This window comes from Lytechinus variegatus, chromosome 1 (genome assembly GCF_018143015.1).
Source record: "Lytechinus variegatus isolate NC3 chromosome 1, Lvar_3.0, whole genome shotgun sequence".
Lineage (NCBI taxonomy): Eukaryota > Metazoa > Echinodermata > Echinoidea > Temnopleuroida > Toxopneustidae > Lytechinus > Lytechinus variegatus.
The window spans coordinates 66,793,581-66,806,568 of NC_054740.1; the positions used below are offsets into that span (position 1 = coordinate 66,793,581).

Consider the following 12,988-nt stretch of genomic DNA (forward strand, 5'->3'; position numbering starts at 1 on the left):
ATGAACACGGATTGACACACATGATGGAATTATATAGTCCAATCAACCCCAAATCTTTCTCTCACTTTCACCCCTTTCTCTAGATCTCTCTCACTCTACTCACGCTCTAAGTACTGAAAAATGTTAACCGCAATCACCATTCAAATATTCTAAAGATATATCTACATTTATTTTCATTGTTAAGAATTATTATTACACTACGAAATTCCGAACCAACAACAAAAAAGTTACTATTATGACCCAGTGGTCGACTAAGGCGCATGTGAAGGTCCAGTGTTCGATAGCCTACACGAGTCAGCACGACCCTTACGCCCTCGAGCAAAGCATATTTTCTCTAGATTATTATTTAATTGAATCATGTATTGAATAGATGATGCTGAAGGTATTGCTAGTAGTGGTACCAACGTGTTCAAACACCTATTCACTACAAGTATTTTTAATTGCCATCATTACACCACTTTATCATTCTAAAAACATGAAAAGTACGAAGTATTAGAATTGTGATCAGTGAGGCGTCTGCAGCTAAATCCGTTTTGCAGCTTCGTATCATTTCATAACGGGGCATGGGGGGAGGGGGCACAGAAAATAGGGAACATATTTAGTTTCGTGAGAAAGGGGCTTCTTCATCGGAAAAAACAACAATTTATTGTCAAAAAATCATTGATCATTGATCCACCTGAATTATTACACTTCACCTGAAGTTCAAAGGGGAGGGAGCACTTGTCACCACAGGATAACTAATAACTAGTACAACTTTCGGTAGAAGGATGGGGGGGATGCAGGGGAGTGACCTAGTGCCCCTTACATGATGTCTAAATTCATCATCAAAATAATCATAACATAATAAGGCATACTTTTCACAATAAAATTTGATCAAGAATAGCTCTTGGTTACAGAACTAAGATATATTTGCGACACTAAATTAATTCATTAAAATAAATCATTTATTTTTTTCTAATTTTAAAAAAAAAATAATTTTCAGCATGAATTATACAAAATAATTTGTCATAATATAGTATAATATAGAACAGATTTGTTGAAAGAAGACGTAATTCCCTAAAGGTAAAATCTTGTTGGTGGGATACACATGTAACACAAGTACATAAACACAATACGAGAAAGGAAGAATGGTTTTATATTAACATCTCCCTTTTTCTTAATTTTTTGTAACGAAAAAAAAAATAAAAAGGAAAAGAGGTCAATCTTCTATTTGTGTGTGCACGGCGGTAGGGGCCATATTGCTCTCCACTTCTCTGGCAATGATTTTGAAGGGCACTGCGGAAAGAGTGAAGTTGCCACCATCGACGTTGAAATCGGGAACATCGCCATCCGGCAAGGAAAATTCGAACCTTCGGATTAAGGTGGTTAGGAATAAAAACATCTGCATCCTAGCGATTCGGTCTCCAATGCATAGACGCCTACCTGATAAATTGAAAATAAAAAATGGAAGAAAACCACGAATGGTTATTTCAAAACAATAGCTACATGAGTCATATTTTAGCTCAATAAGGTGTTTTCTCTTGTCAGTTATCCAATATTATCAATAAAACTGTTGCAAAAGCTGCATAATCCTCTCAATTTCACAACTCATTGGAGGAAGCATTACAAATTAAAGCGACCCGTCGGATGCTCTATCCGATAAAAACATCCGCCAAAGTATGTTCTATCCATCATTACTACAAGAACTGCATGTGTTCATCGGCCAATCGAAATCAAGAAAAGTTGTCAGATCTGACAAATTGCCAAAAGAAAAATTATGTTCATGAAAGACCTCTTAGCTTATGACGTATTTGAAATTGTCTTAAATGTAATCTGTCATTACCGATTGGCTTCATGGGGGTATCATAATACTTCCCTTCCATTAACAATAGGGATCATTTAGATTTTCTTTGACGATAAAAAAAATACGAGATTTGAGTTGAAAGAAAAAAATACGGATATTTGTATACTGATGCATATATGTCTTCACTGCTGCTATAGTTTTAGGGAATTAAAGCATATGACACACTTAATTACAATAAACTAAAGAGCGATGTGCTTATGTGAATGGAGTGCAAGCTTTTCTCATCACCGTTTCATTTTTCTTTGACCAACTCTTGCGCTTTCCCATTCACTCAATCCCCCGTTTTATACATTTCACATAGAATAATAGGCATAATAGTATTAATGATAATATTGAATAAAAATATTTCCCTACATTTCGCGCAACATACATGATCCACGTCCAAACATACATGATTTAATACTTGAGTTATCGAATTCTCGCTACATAATTTCTCCTCTCTCCGAGGAACATTCCAAGACTAGATTTTAGCAAGAGCTACAAAACTTTATAATACAGCTGGGGCTGCGTGTGGGGAGAGAAATAATTTTTTTTTTTCAATTTGTTTCCCCTCCACAGGGATTTTATTATTATTCAAACATAACAAGATATCTTCTCAATGACAAATCAAATTAATAACAACGAAATACAGTACAACAGTAATTGCAACAAATATATAAATTGAACTGTCAGGTTCACATAATAGTAAACAATTTAAGAAACAAGCGAGGAGTAAATGAACAATAATATTCATATGTATAATTGTACATGGAAACGGAACTGAACAGATCACCTCATGTAAACATGGCACGTAATTGAAACCATTTCTTTGTAAACTTTACCATTTTACAATTTGACTCTGCGATATATTTTTCATTCTTGAAATAGTTCTGAAGTGCAAATTTGATATTATCAAAAACAGGTAATTGATGTTTTACTCTGGAAGTGTAAATCATTTGCCGTATCACTATCAATAAACAATTTAATGCATGATTACTTGAACCTCTTAAGCCAAATAATTTTTCTTTATTAGAGAAAAATATTCTATTTCCAGTTTTAAGAAATATCCATTGTTCAAACTTGTCCCATATATGTTTAATACATGTACATTCACAAAGTAGATGAGTGACTGTTTCACGGTGTACATTACAAAAAGTACATTCTTTTTGTTGAGCTAAATTAATTTTAAACAATATTTCATTTGTATATAAAATGCGTTGCATTATTTTGAACTGAAACCAACGTAAATTCACATCGGTAGTACAACTGAATCCAATAGAGCAATACGACTGCCATTGCTTGTCATTCATATCGAATATACACTTCCACTTAAGAAAACTTTTACACTCCACTTTTCTTTTCTTTTTAAGAATCGTATAGATGTGTGAACAACCTTTATCATATTTCATAACAAGTGCTATTGTATCAGGGATAATAGGTTCTTGGAACTTGCTAAAGTGTGTGCCATTGCTAAAACCGTCTCTTATAGCATCACATAATCCACGGTAAAAAAGAAAATTTATTTGAACATTGTATTTTTCCTGAAGGTCATTCAAAGAGAGGAAATTGCCATGTACATCTAAAATATCATTAACAAAACGAACACCCCTATTATTTAGAGATCTACTGTGAATTGAGCTATTACCTATTTTGATAAAATCATTGTTCCATAAGGGTTGGCAAGGTATATCATTACAGTGCATAGATAACAGTGTGCTATACGCTAAGAACATTTCTTTCCAAAAAGTATTTTTAATTTCGTGTGCCAGTCTAAAAAAATAGCTATTTCCCATATAAAGATCCAAGTTTTTAGTTTTATGCAAAAAAGAGTGGAGAAGACAAATAATATTACCGTCAATGGAACCGTTTATCATTTTTTTCATCCAAGAAATTTTCAATGACTGGCAATGCAGATTTATGTCTATCATTTTTACTCCACCTTCAGAATAACTCTGAGACATTTGATTTCTACTTACTTTATCTGGTTTCTCTCCCCATATGAATCTATGAAATTGGGAATTTACATCTTTTAGAAATAACTCACTTGGATTCGGGAGAGAAAGAATTAAGTAGTTCAATTTAGACACAAACAATGACTTGACAACCGTAACTCTTCCAAGGACCGTCAGGTAACGTCTCAACCATGAAGTCATTTGACTTTTGATTTCTTTAAACTTTTCATTGTAATTATGCACTGTCATTTTCTGAAGATCTGTACAAAAATCTATACCTAAATATCTGAAGTATTCATCAAATACCCAATTCAAATTCCTGTTGGCAAGAATACAGTCTTTCTTGTTCTTGTATCCTCCAATCCATATTGCATGTGTCTTTGTTATATTAACAGTCAAACCTGAAATTGTTTTATATTTTTCCAAGATGTCAAAAGCACTACTCAATTCTCTTTCTGAACCGTTTAATGTCAGAAGAGTGTCATCTGCATACTGTAATATTTTATGACATTTACCAGAGGGCATCCTCAAACCATCTATTGACATTGATTGTCGAAACAAAACGCCAAGTATTTCAGCACATAATAGAAAAATATATGGAGACAATGGATCTCCTTGGCGACAGCCTCGCTCTATTGAAAATCTGGGAGACAGGTGTCCATTGATTAAAACACAAGATTGAGCATTTTCATAAAACACATCAAACCATTTAACAATGGTCGGACCGAATTTAAAGAAGTGTAGTACATTGCGAATAAAGTCATGAGAAATTGAATCGAATGCCTTCTCAAAATCTATAAGTAACAATAAACCGGGAATATCGTTTAATTCAGTATATAATAATATATCATATAACAAGCGGATGTTTTCTCCGATAAAGCGTCCGGACATAAACCCTTTCTGATTTTCATGAATAAGAAGAGGGAGTACATTCTTCAATCTATTAGCTATACAAGTAGATCCTATTTTGTATACGACATTTAATAATGATATGGGTCTCCAATTTTTTAAATAGTGTCTATCTTTATTTCCTTTTGGGATTAAAGTAATAACTCCCAACTTCTGTATGTAAGGCATACCAGATAAAAATGAAGAGTTTAAATATCTAACTAAAAATATATGGATTTCCTTCCAAAAATGTTTAAAAAATTCAACAGTGAATCCATCTAGACCAGGAGATTTATTGTTTTTCATATTTGTTAGGGCGTAATAAACCTCGTCGATGGAGAGCTCTCCTTCTAAATTCCGTGACATAGCATTTGTTAATTTATTTAGTTCATCATTGTTTATCATTGCATTTAAATCAGTATTTATAACAGGGTGCCTTTCATATAGTTGTGAAGTGGGGAGCGAAATAATAGTTCAGGAATATAACTTTCCCAGAGGCAGACATGTTAGAAGGCACACAGATATTTGTGGATCAAACCGTGACTAATCACGGTTTATGATCTGATGCTCAGGTTTCTTATGCCGTCCACTGTGTGCCGTCATCTGAGAACTCTCTAAAGTGGCCTGATTACCTGCTCCGTATGGCAAGAAAGCCGGATTCTTCACCAACTCCTTTCCATCTTCATTCAAAAAACGACTCGGGTTAAACCGCTCAGGATCCTGCCAATTTTCAGCGTTCTGATGAATGTGCCAGAGGTTAGTCAGGACCAGCGTCCCTTCCGGGATGACATAACCTTTGACCTTAACATCCCTCTTGACCTGTCGAGGACCGCCCATAGGAGCCGGTGGTCGAAGTCGAAGGACTTCCATGCACGTAGCTTCGACGAGCGGGAGTTCGTCGCGGTCTTTGATGGTTGGGTTACGAGACGGCCCGATGACTCGCAAAATGTCAGCTCGTATCTAAATAAAAAGAATCACATCATATCAAAGACTTCGAGTACAGCTGTCAGATGTTGCCTTGTTTGGCAGCGCAACGAGAGCAAAAATAAAAATGTCGTTGCTTTGTATATCAGAGGGCAATGAAAGTTTTGGAAATTGTTATTAAAACGCAATTATCGCCAAATATGGTCATAAAATGTGGAAAATCGTGAGACCTCACGTTGGCCATGCATCAAGGGGTATATATAGCTAGGACGAACCTCCAAAATTTTGAGCTGCATTTCCCAGAGTCAAAACTAGAACACAGAGGTAGCACGCAACGTCTCTACCCAGTTATTATAACCTGTTCCAAAAACTCCAAGACATGCATCACTAGATCCATAGAGACACCGGAAATTAATGTTCTAAGCAGACAACGCTTTCGGGTCGAACCGTTGTCAAAAGTAAAAAAAAAAAAAAACTTGCCATCACAAAACTCATTTGACCAAAATATTCCAGCGTCACTGTACATCGAACTATTTAACCCATTATATACATCCCCACCAGGTTTACATCCAGCTTCAGAATGTTTTATGGAGCCTTTTTCAAGCAGCGATTAGTGCCGTTTCTCGTCAACCAACCCTTGTACCAAAACGGTGTGTGTTTCATTGACAAACCCTTGAACCAAACCAGTGTCAATTCTCGTCAACCAACCCTTGCTCTAAACCAATGTCAATTCTCGTCAACCAACCCTTGCACCAAACCAGTGTCAATTCTCGTCAACCGATTCTTGTAACAAACCGGTGTCAATTCTCGTCAACCAACCCTTGCACCAAAACGTTGTCAATTCTCGTCAACCAACCCATGCACTAAACTGGTGTTAATTCTCGTCATCCAACCCTTGCAACAAACCGGTGTCAATTCTCGTCAACCAACCCTTGCACCGAACCAGTGTCAATTCTCGTCAACCAACCCTTGCACCGAACCGGTGTCAATTCTCGTCAACCAACCCTTGCACCGAACCAGTGTCAATTACCGTCAACCAACCCTTGCACCAAACCAGTGTCAATTCTCGTCAACCAACCCTTGCACCGAACCAGTGTCAATTCTCGTCAACCAACTCTTGCAACAAACCAGTGTCAATTCTCGTCAACCAACACTTGCCCTAAACCGGTGTCAATTTTCGTCAACCAACCCTTGCCCTAAACCGGTGTAAATTTCGTCAGCCTACCCTTGCAGTAGACCGGTGTCAATTCTCGTCAACCAATCCTTGCACCAAACCAGTGTCAATTCTCACAACCAACTCATGCACCAAACCGGTGTTAATTCTTGTCATTCAACACTTGCACTCAACCGGTGTCAATTCTCGTCAACCAACCCTTGCATCGAGCCGGTGTCAATTCTCGTCAACCTACCCCTTTCCCTAGACCGATGTCCATTCTCGTCAACCAACCCTTGAACCAAACCGGTTTCTATTCTCGTCAACCCTTACTGTTTATATAGAAACACATATGTTTATGTAGTCGGTATGAATAGATGGTACACATAATGCCAACATGGAATTCGTATGAATCGATTGCAATAGACGTGTTGTGGTTCAATGGATAAGTCTCCAAACCACAAGGTCCGGGTGGATATTTTATAAAACTGTTCCTAAGTTACGAGCGACTTTAAGAGCGACTGGTGATCCTTTCTTATTTTAAATGATTTATCCATTGGCGATGGTTTAGCGCGTAAGATAGGATCACCATTCGTTCTTAAAGTTGCTCTTAATTTACGAATAGCTTTATGAAATGGCACCCAGGTTTGAATCCCACAATGACAATCGCGTCCTTTGGCAAGGCGTTTATCTACATTTGCCACTCTTCACCCTGGTATATATATGGGTACCCACTACAAAGGAATCCTTGGATGCCCGAGCACCTGATCAGGGTAGCCTTTGTGAAACCGGGGTCACAGTAGCAGCGCTTAGAAGCATTGCACTAAAAACTATATAAATGTTGCATTTTATCACTTATTATTAATATTCCAAAAAGACGAAACCCACGAATTGTGTTAATTGTTTAGTAATACCTTTCTCTGTAGCTCCGGGTATGCAATAAGGTAGAGTAAGATCCAACGCAATGCTGACGTCATCGATTCAGAAGCAGCGAGGAAGATATCGAACACACCCCTCCAGATATTTTCTTCCTATGTGAGACATCAAAATAGATCGAATTATAAAGTTGAAAATCGGTATTCGTTTCCTAACATGATATATATACATTTTTTCTGTAATCGTAGGTACAAATTTAATACCTTCTAAGAAACCAAACAGAACAGATAGTCAGTGTTCATCCTCACCAGATATCAATGATGACAATTAAACAATGGTTGATAGGTATATATCTATCATAAACAAATAATAAATCAGATAAGATGAAGATAGTAATCATACATCCGAAAAACGAGAGGGTCGATAATAAAACCTTGCTGTACGCCTAGACCCTTGAGACTAGGTAAAAGATTGAGACTAATTTAAGTGCCAGACTACTAAATAAAATAATTATATGTACATTTCTGGTGGGTGACTCGTAAAACTGTTCGTAAATATACGTAGGACTTTACAAGGGATTGGAATAGGAATATATCATTAAACGTAATAAACAGTCATCCGTCGCGCTTAAAGTCATTCGTAATCTACGAACTGCTTTATGAAACACCCGCCCGTTCTAACTTGAACTTCTACCTTAAGATATGTTTCCTTTCCATCCTCCTTCAGCTGTCTGACCTCTGCCAGGTACATATCGATGATATCACGGGTGTTGTCCGGGTCAAAGGTTTCCTGGTGGCGCTGGACGATCCCACGGATGAAGTCCTGGAGGACCGCGAGGTCGTGGCGGACTTCGCGGTAGAGCGGGGTATAGTAGAAATATCTACTGACCAAGAGGAGCCCAGACGGTGATAAGCTCCGGAAAGAATTTCCTAGAATTGAATAAAGAAAGGTATAAAGGTTCTCACGAGTTTGCAGTATACTAACTCTCACTCCACCCTAAAATCATGTAATGATTCGGGGCAAAAATAATACATTTAATCCCTTATTAAGGAATTAACATCCTTTATTCTAATTTTCATTATGTATAACTTGAAGTTTTCAACTTTAAAAACTGGGTAAGTCACAAGTTTGAAATATGACCGATGGGGATTGTTTTATCTCTTTCTCTTCTCTCTTTTCCTCTGTCGGAAGAATTAATCAAATTATTTTCATAAATATACTCATATTTATATTATATATATATTCTTTTCTATTTTTTATGTTTCTTATGTTTCAAATGGATGAAACTGACGTATTGCTATCAGAACAGAGTTCTTTTAGTATAGAAATTATTACGATGACCTGTATATCGAATTGTAAAAAGTAACTATATATCATCTATTATTCATAGACGTTAGTATATCTGACCCCCCTCTTTCTCTCTGTGAATGTTCATAAGTTGATAAATCGCCTTTCGGAATTAAAAATATTCTGTTAGAATTAACATTCAGTACGAACCTACAACAGTGAGGATATGCTTGAACTCTGGATCCGAGTACTCGTAAGTTTGACCAAAACAGAGACTGCAGATGATGTTGGAGACAGCGTTCTTGATGATGTGATGTGGGTCAAAGGCATCCCCACCTGAGGAGCTTGAAGGTGTGATAATGAGATAATGATAAGCGCTAATGTTCTGTTTGTCTTCTATTGTCTAACAATCGGATACTAACATTAATCAGTCTGATAATTATACATTATATAAAACTTATAAAACTTATAAAGAAACGTATTTATAAAGAAAATAAGGGTGAATTTAAAAAAAATACTAGATAACGTATAGGCCTACTTATGCAATAGTAATTAAGGAGCACCAAGTTTAGAATAGACCGCAGGCCCATTGGTGCCAAGGTTAGTGCAGTCACCATTATGGTGGGCCCGAAATAGATAGATGGAGATCAGAGGGACAGGTTGATAATGAAAGAGAAAGAGAGGGAGAGGGGGGGGGGTGGTGATGCTATTAAAGTTGGAGTGAGATGAGCGCATTAAGAACTATTGTAAAAGAATTGCTCCTTTTTCTCGTGAATCGATTTCTTATATTACGTTTATCACTTTTTCAACAAAGTCATTGTCCTCGATATCATTTTGTGAAATTTTATTATGAGAGATTCCAGATTTCAATAATAGATTTCATTAGTTTCCCTTGTGATAATGATATCTTCAATTGTTAAGCACGTTATTCATCATGAATGTATATGGAATTATTCTAGATCTAGTTTACAACCTTTCAATTGCTTCATCATGAAAAGCCTTGCAAAGTCGCTCCGACTCTCTCACGATCACAGACTCCAACTTCTCCTTTTCAACTTCAAACAATCTGAACGACTTGGCGACGAACGTCCGAAGTTCTCTCCATTTGTCTCCACTGGCAAACGCGAGACTTCCTGAAAAGACATTGCGTAAGAACGGAAAATCATTGATAATACTTTATCATATTTATATGACCCTTGCTCAAGTGCTAATAATGTATTATATACCGTTTGGAATGACACTTAAAATCCATCATCAGACAAGATACTTTCTGCTCTGTCCTCCACATCTTGGAGGACCACACCTTTATACATGTTATAGGTTTGTTGGTATCTTCTTAAATCTTCCTTCATCTGCTAATGCATGCCTCTGTATAGAAAATGTACGCCGCCTGAAAATGCTCATACGTTCGGTATATACCAATTGTTCAAATGTTCAGTTGGCAACTGAACATTTGAACTTGAGGAATGCTTTGAAAGAAAAAAGGTGATTTTATCAACTATGTCACCCATTCATCAATGTCGGGTGTGTCTGTTTTTTTTTTTTTTTTTGCTGAATATAAGAGCGTTATATTCGCACCTTTTCGGGTTCTAGTACCTCACACAAATTTAAGTTATGTTCGTGCTATGTTATGTTAAGTTAAGCATTGTACACACATTCTATAATCAGTCCGGCATGGGCTTTCAAATTCTTCCCAATACCCCTCATTATTTCTTATATCTTGCCTGGCGTCGCATACTTTTTAAAATAATGTTTGTTGAATGTGTTGTATATGAATTTTAATAATGTGTAAATTTATATATTGGAAAGTGCAATATTCTCTCAACGGTTTTTCTATGAGGGCTCGCATGCCTCTGGAATACTACTTTTGCAAGCCCTGGCCCATGGAAAACCGTTTTCTTATTCCTTTCTTCTTTTCTTTCATTTCTACTTTATCCATAATCAATTATCCAATATCAAATTGTATTTTTGTAATTACATTGTACAAGTTTTGTATTTTTTTATGGCCAAATAAAACGATAATAATAATTTTCGCTGTGAAAAACGTAGAGATCATCAAACATGAGTAAAGGTGTGGTCTTGTGCGAAAAATTAAATAAAAGTTTCTTTCTCTGAAGAATATGGAATTTTTGAAATGCGTCATTTTTGAAAAATAATTTTTATGATTTCGTCACCTTCTAATGGAAGAGCAAGCGAGTATTCGATGGGAACGTTGCGGTCGGTGAAGACATCGGCTTCCTTGATCAGGGATTGCCTGACAGAGTCGACATCGTTGAGGACCACGCAGAGTTTGGTGCCGAGTCGGAGGCTGATCAGTCCGCCATATTGCTTTGTCAAATGTGTGAAACCTTTATGTAATGTATTGCAAAGAGAATCAATGTTTATAGTTTCTATTCAGATTCAGATTTTATTTCCAACAGAAATGACATAAATATTGTTACAAATCATTTTCATACATTTGTAACAAATATTTACGATACGAATCATTGTCATTATAATTATATTCAACAGCATCAATGATAATAAACATATAAAGATATATACAAAATATGGTACATTTTGTAGATGAATTATAATTTATGATTTATAGAGAAAAAAAAAGTATCTGTGGAAATGGGAGATTCACCCAAAAGCATAGAATCGGTTGTACGTGAGGGAAAAGTTCGTTCTCCACAACACAACTTAAAAAACAAGACAAAATAGTAATAACGATCGAAGACCGCTTTTACATGAAAAGACTATCTTGCTTTATGAGGACGTGTATGATCGATAATGAAGAAAGAATAATTATTCTAGGTGATAACATTCGCGGCAAAATAAAAGTTGTGTGAAATAAAACTAAACATAAATCATTATGCGACTGCCATTATAATCCGCAGATATTTATTCTCAGTTTTATATGTTTATAATCATCATTTATCCAATAATATCAATTTCACAATGCTGATGACTACTGTAGGTATACGCAAGATTAATCAGGGGGTAGGATATACAAAAGGCATTCATACAACTGACGCAGGACGGGAAAATTATCGAGAGAATTAAAATTTTACATCAGTTGTAGAGGATCGAAGGAGATATACTGTACAATATAATCTTTCAAAACAAACATTGATTTCAAAGTTCTTATATTCCGACCTTTGAACGGCGGCAGTTTGAGAAAAGGCAGGTATCCTAACAGCGGTAATCCCGTGGGTCCCGGTGGAAGGTTGGATGTCGTCTGTTTTCGCGATCCAAAACACCAGATAACCAAAAGGGCGCCAAACAACCCAACTAATATCGACTGCAACCCAAGGCCAGCAAACGTTCCGATTACACAACCAAGTGACATAATATCCTTCGCTTATTACGTCTCGTGAATAATGGTTATTTATCTCTTTTCTCCAGACTATCGGTCGTCGGCGTCCACTGAGAGTGTTGATTTATCAAATTATTATATTCAAAGATGGAAGAGTACTTGAACTTTCAAGTCGATTTGTGTTGCACCGAGATAAATATCGTCGCTTTTGATCTTTGCTGTTTGTCCGATAATTTTGACGCGACGAGTTGGTTCCATAATAATTCTGTCTGTCATACAGCTATTTATAATATGGATTTACCTAAATACGGTTAGTGCACGCTTGATAAGCCAATGTGAATAGTGTCAGGATTTGGACAACAAGCGCCAGTGGTTTCGGAAGAATACCCCTTTCCGATTGCGATTATGGATATTGTTCCCTTTGTGGCGAAGGATTTGAACCGCGTCGTGCGTAACCTCTTTCCGTATATCCACAAAAAGAAATGGTAATAGTACTCACAAACTAACATGAACAAAATATGGTAAATTTGCTATCTGAATGCGATTCCTACTCTTTAACATATTTATATATCAGTTACTTTTAAATAAAATAATCTGAGAAAACTGGATCCCTTTATAATTAATACCGCTAGATGTTTGTTACCTCAATTTTTTTGCTAGACCTGTTGTCTTTTTTATCAACTTTTTTTAACAAGTCATCAAGAATTTTAATGATTTATATGATTAAACCTCCAAAATCATGAAACATGTAAAAGAAGAAAAAGTAGGAGAAAAACAGAAATTATTCT

At 36.2% G+C, this 12,988-nt stretch overlaps 1 protein-coding gene across 1 annotated transcript; it reads right to left on the bottom strand.

Moving 5' to 3' along the window:
- Window positions 1–410: 410 nt before the first annotated feature.
- LOC121420353 (cytochrome P450 2U1-like) lies at window positions 411–12,727 on the bottom strand. Its single transcript, XM_041614952.1, has 8 exons — window positions 12,041–12,727; window positions 11,077–11,250; window positions 9,876–10,035; window positions 9,113–9,246; window positions 8,309–8,544; window positions 7,654–7,770; window positions 5,295–5,622; window positions 411–1,422 (listed from the first exon to the last, which is right to left on the bottom strand). The coding sequence occupies exons 1-8, from the start codon at window positions 12,231–12,233 to the stop codon at window positions 1,199–1,201; spliced, it is 1,566 nt and encodes a 521-aa protein (XP_041470886.1). The 5' UTR covers window positions 12,234–12,727; the 3' UTR covers window positions 411–1,198.
- Between the last annotated feature and the right edge of the window lie 261 nt (window positions 12,728–12,988).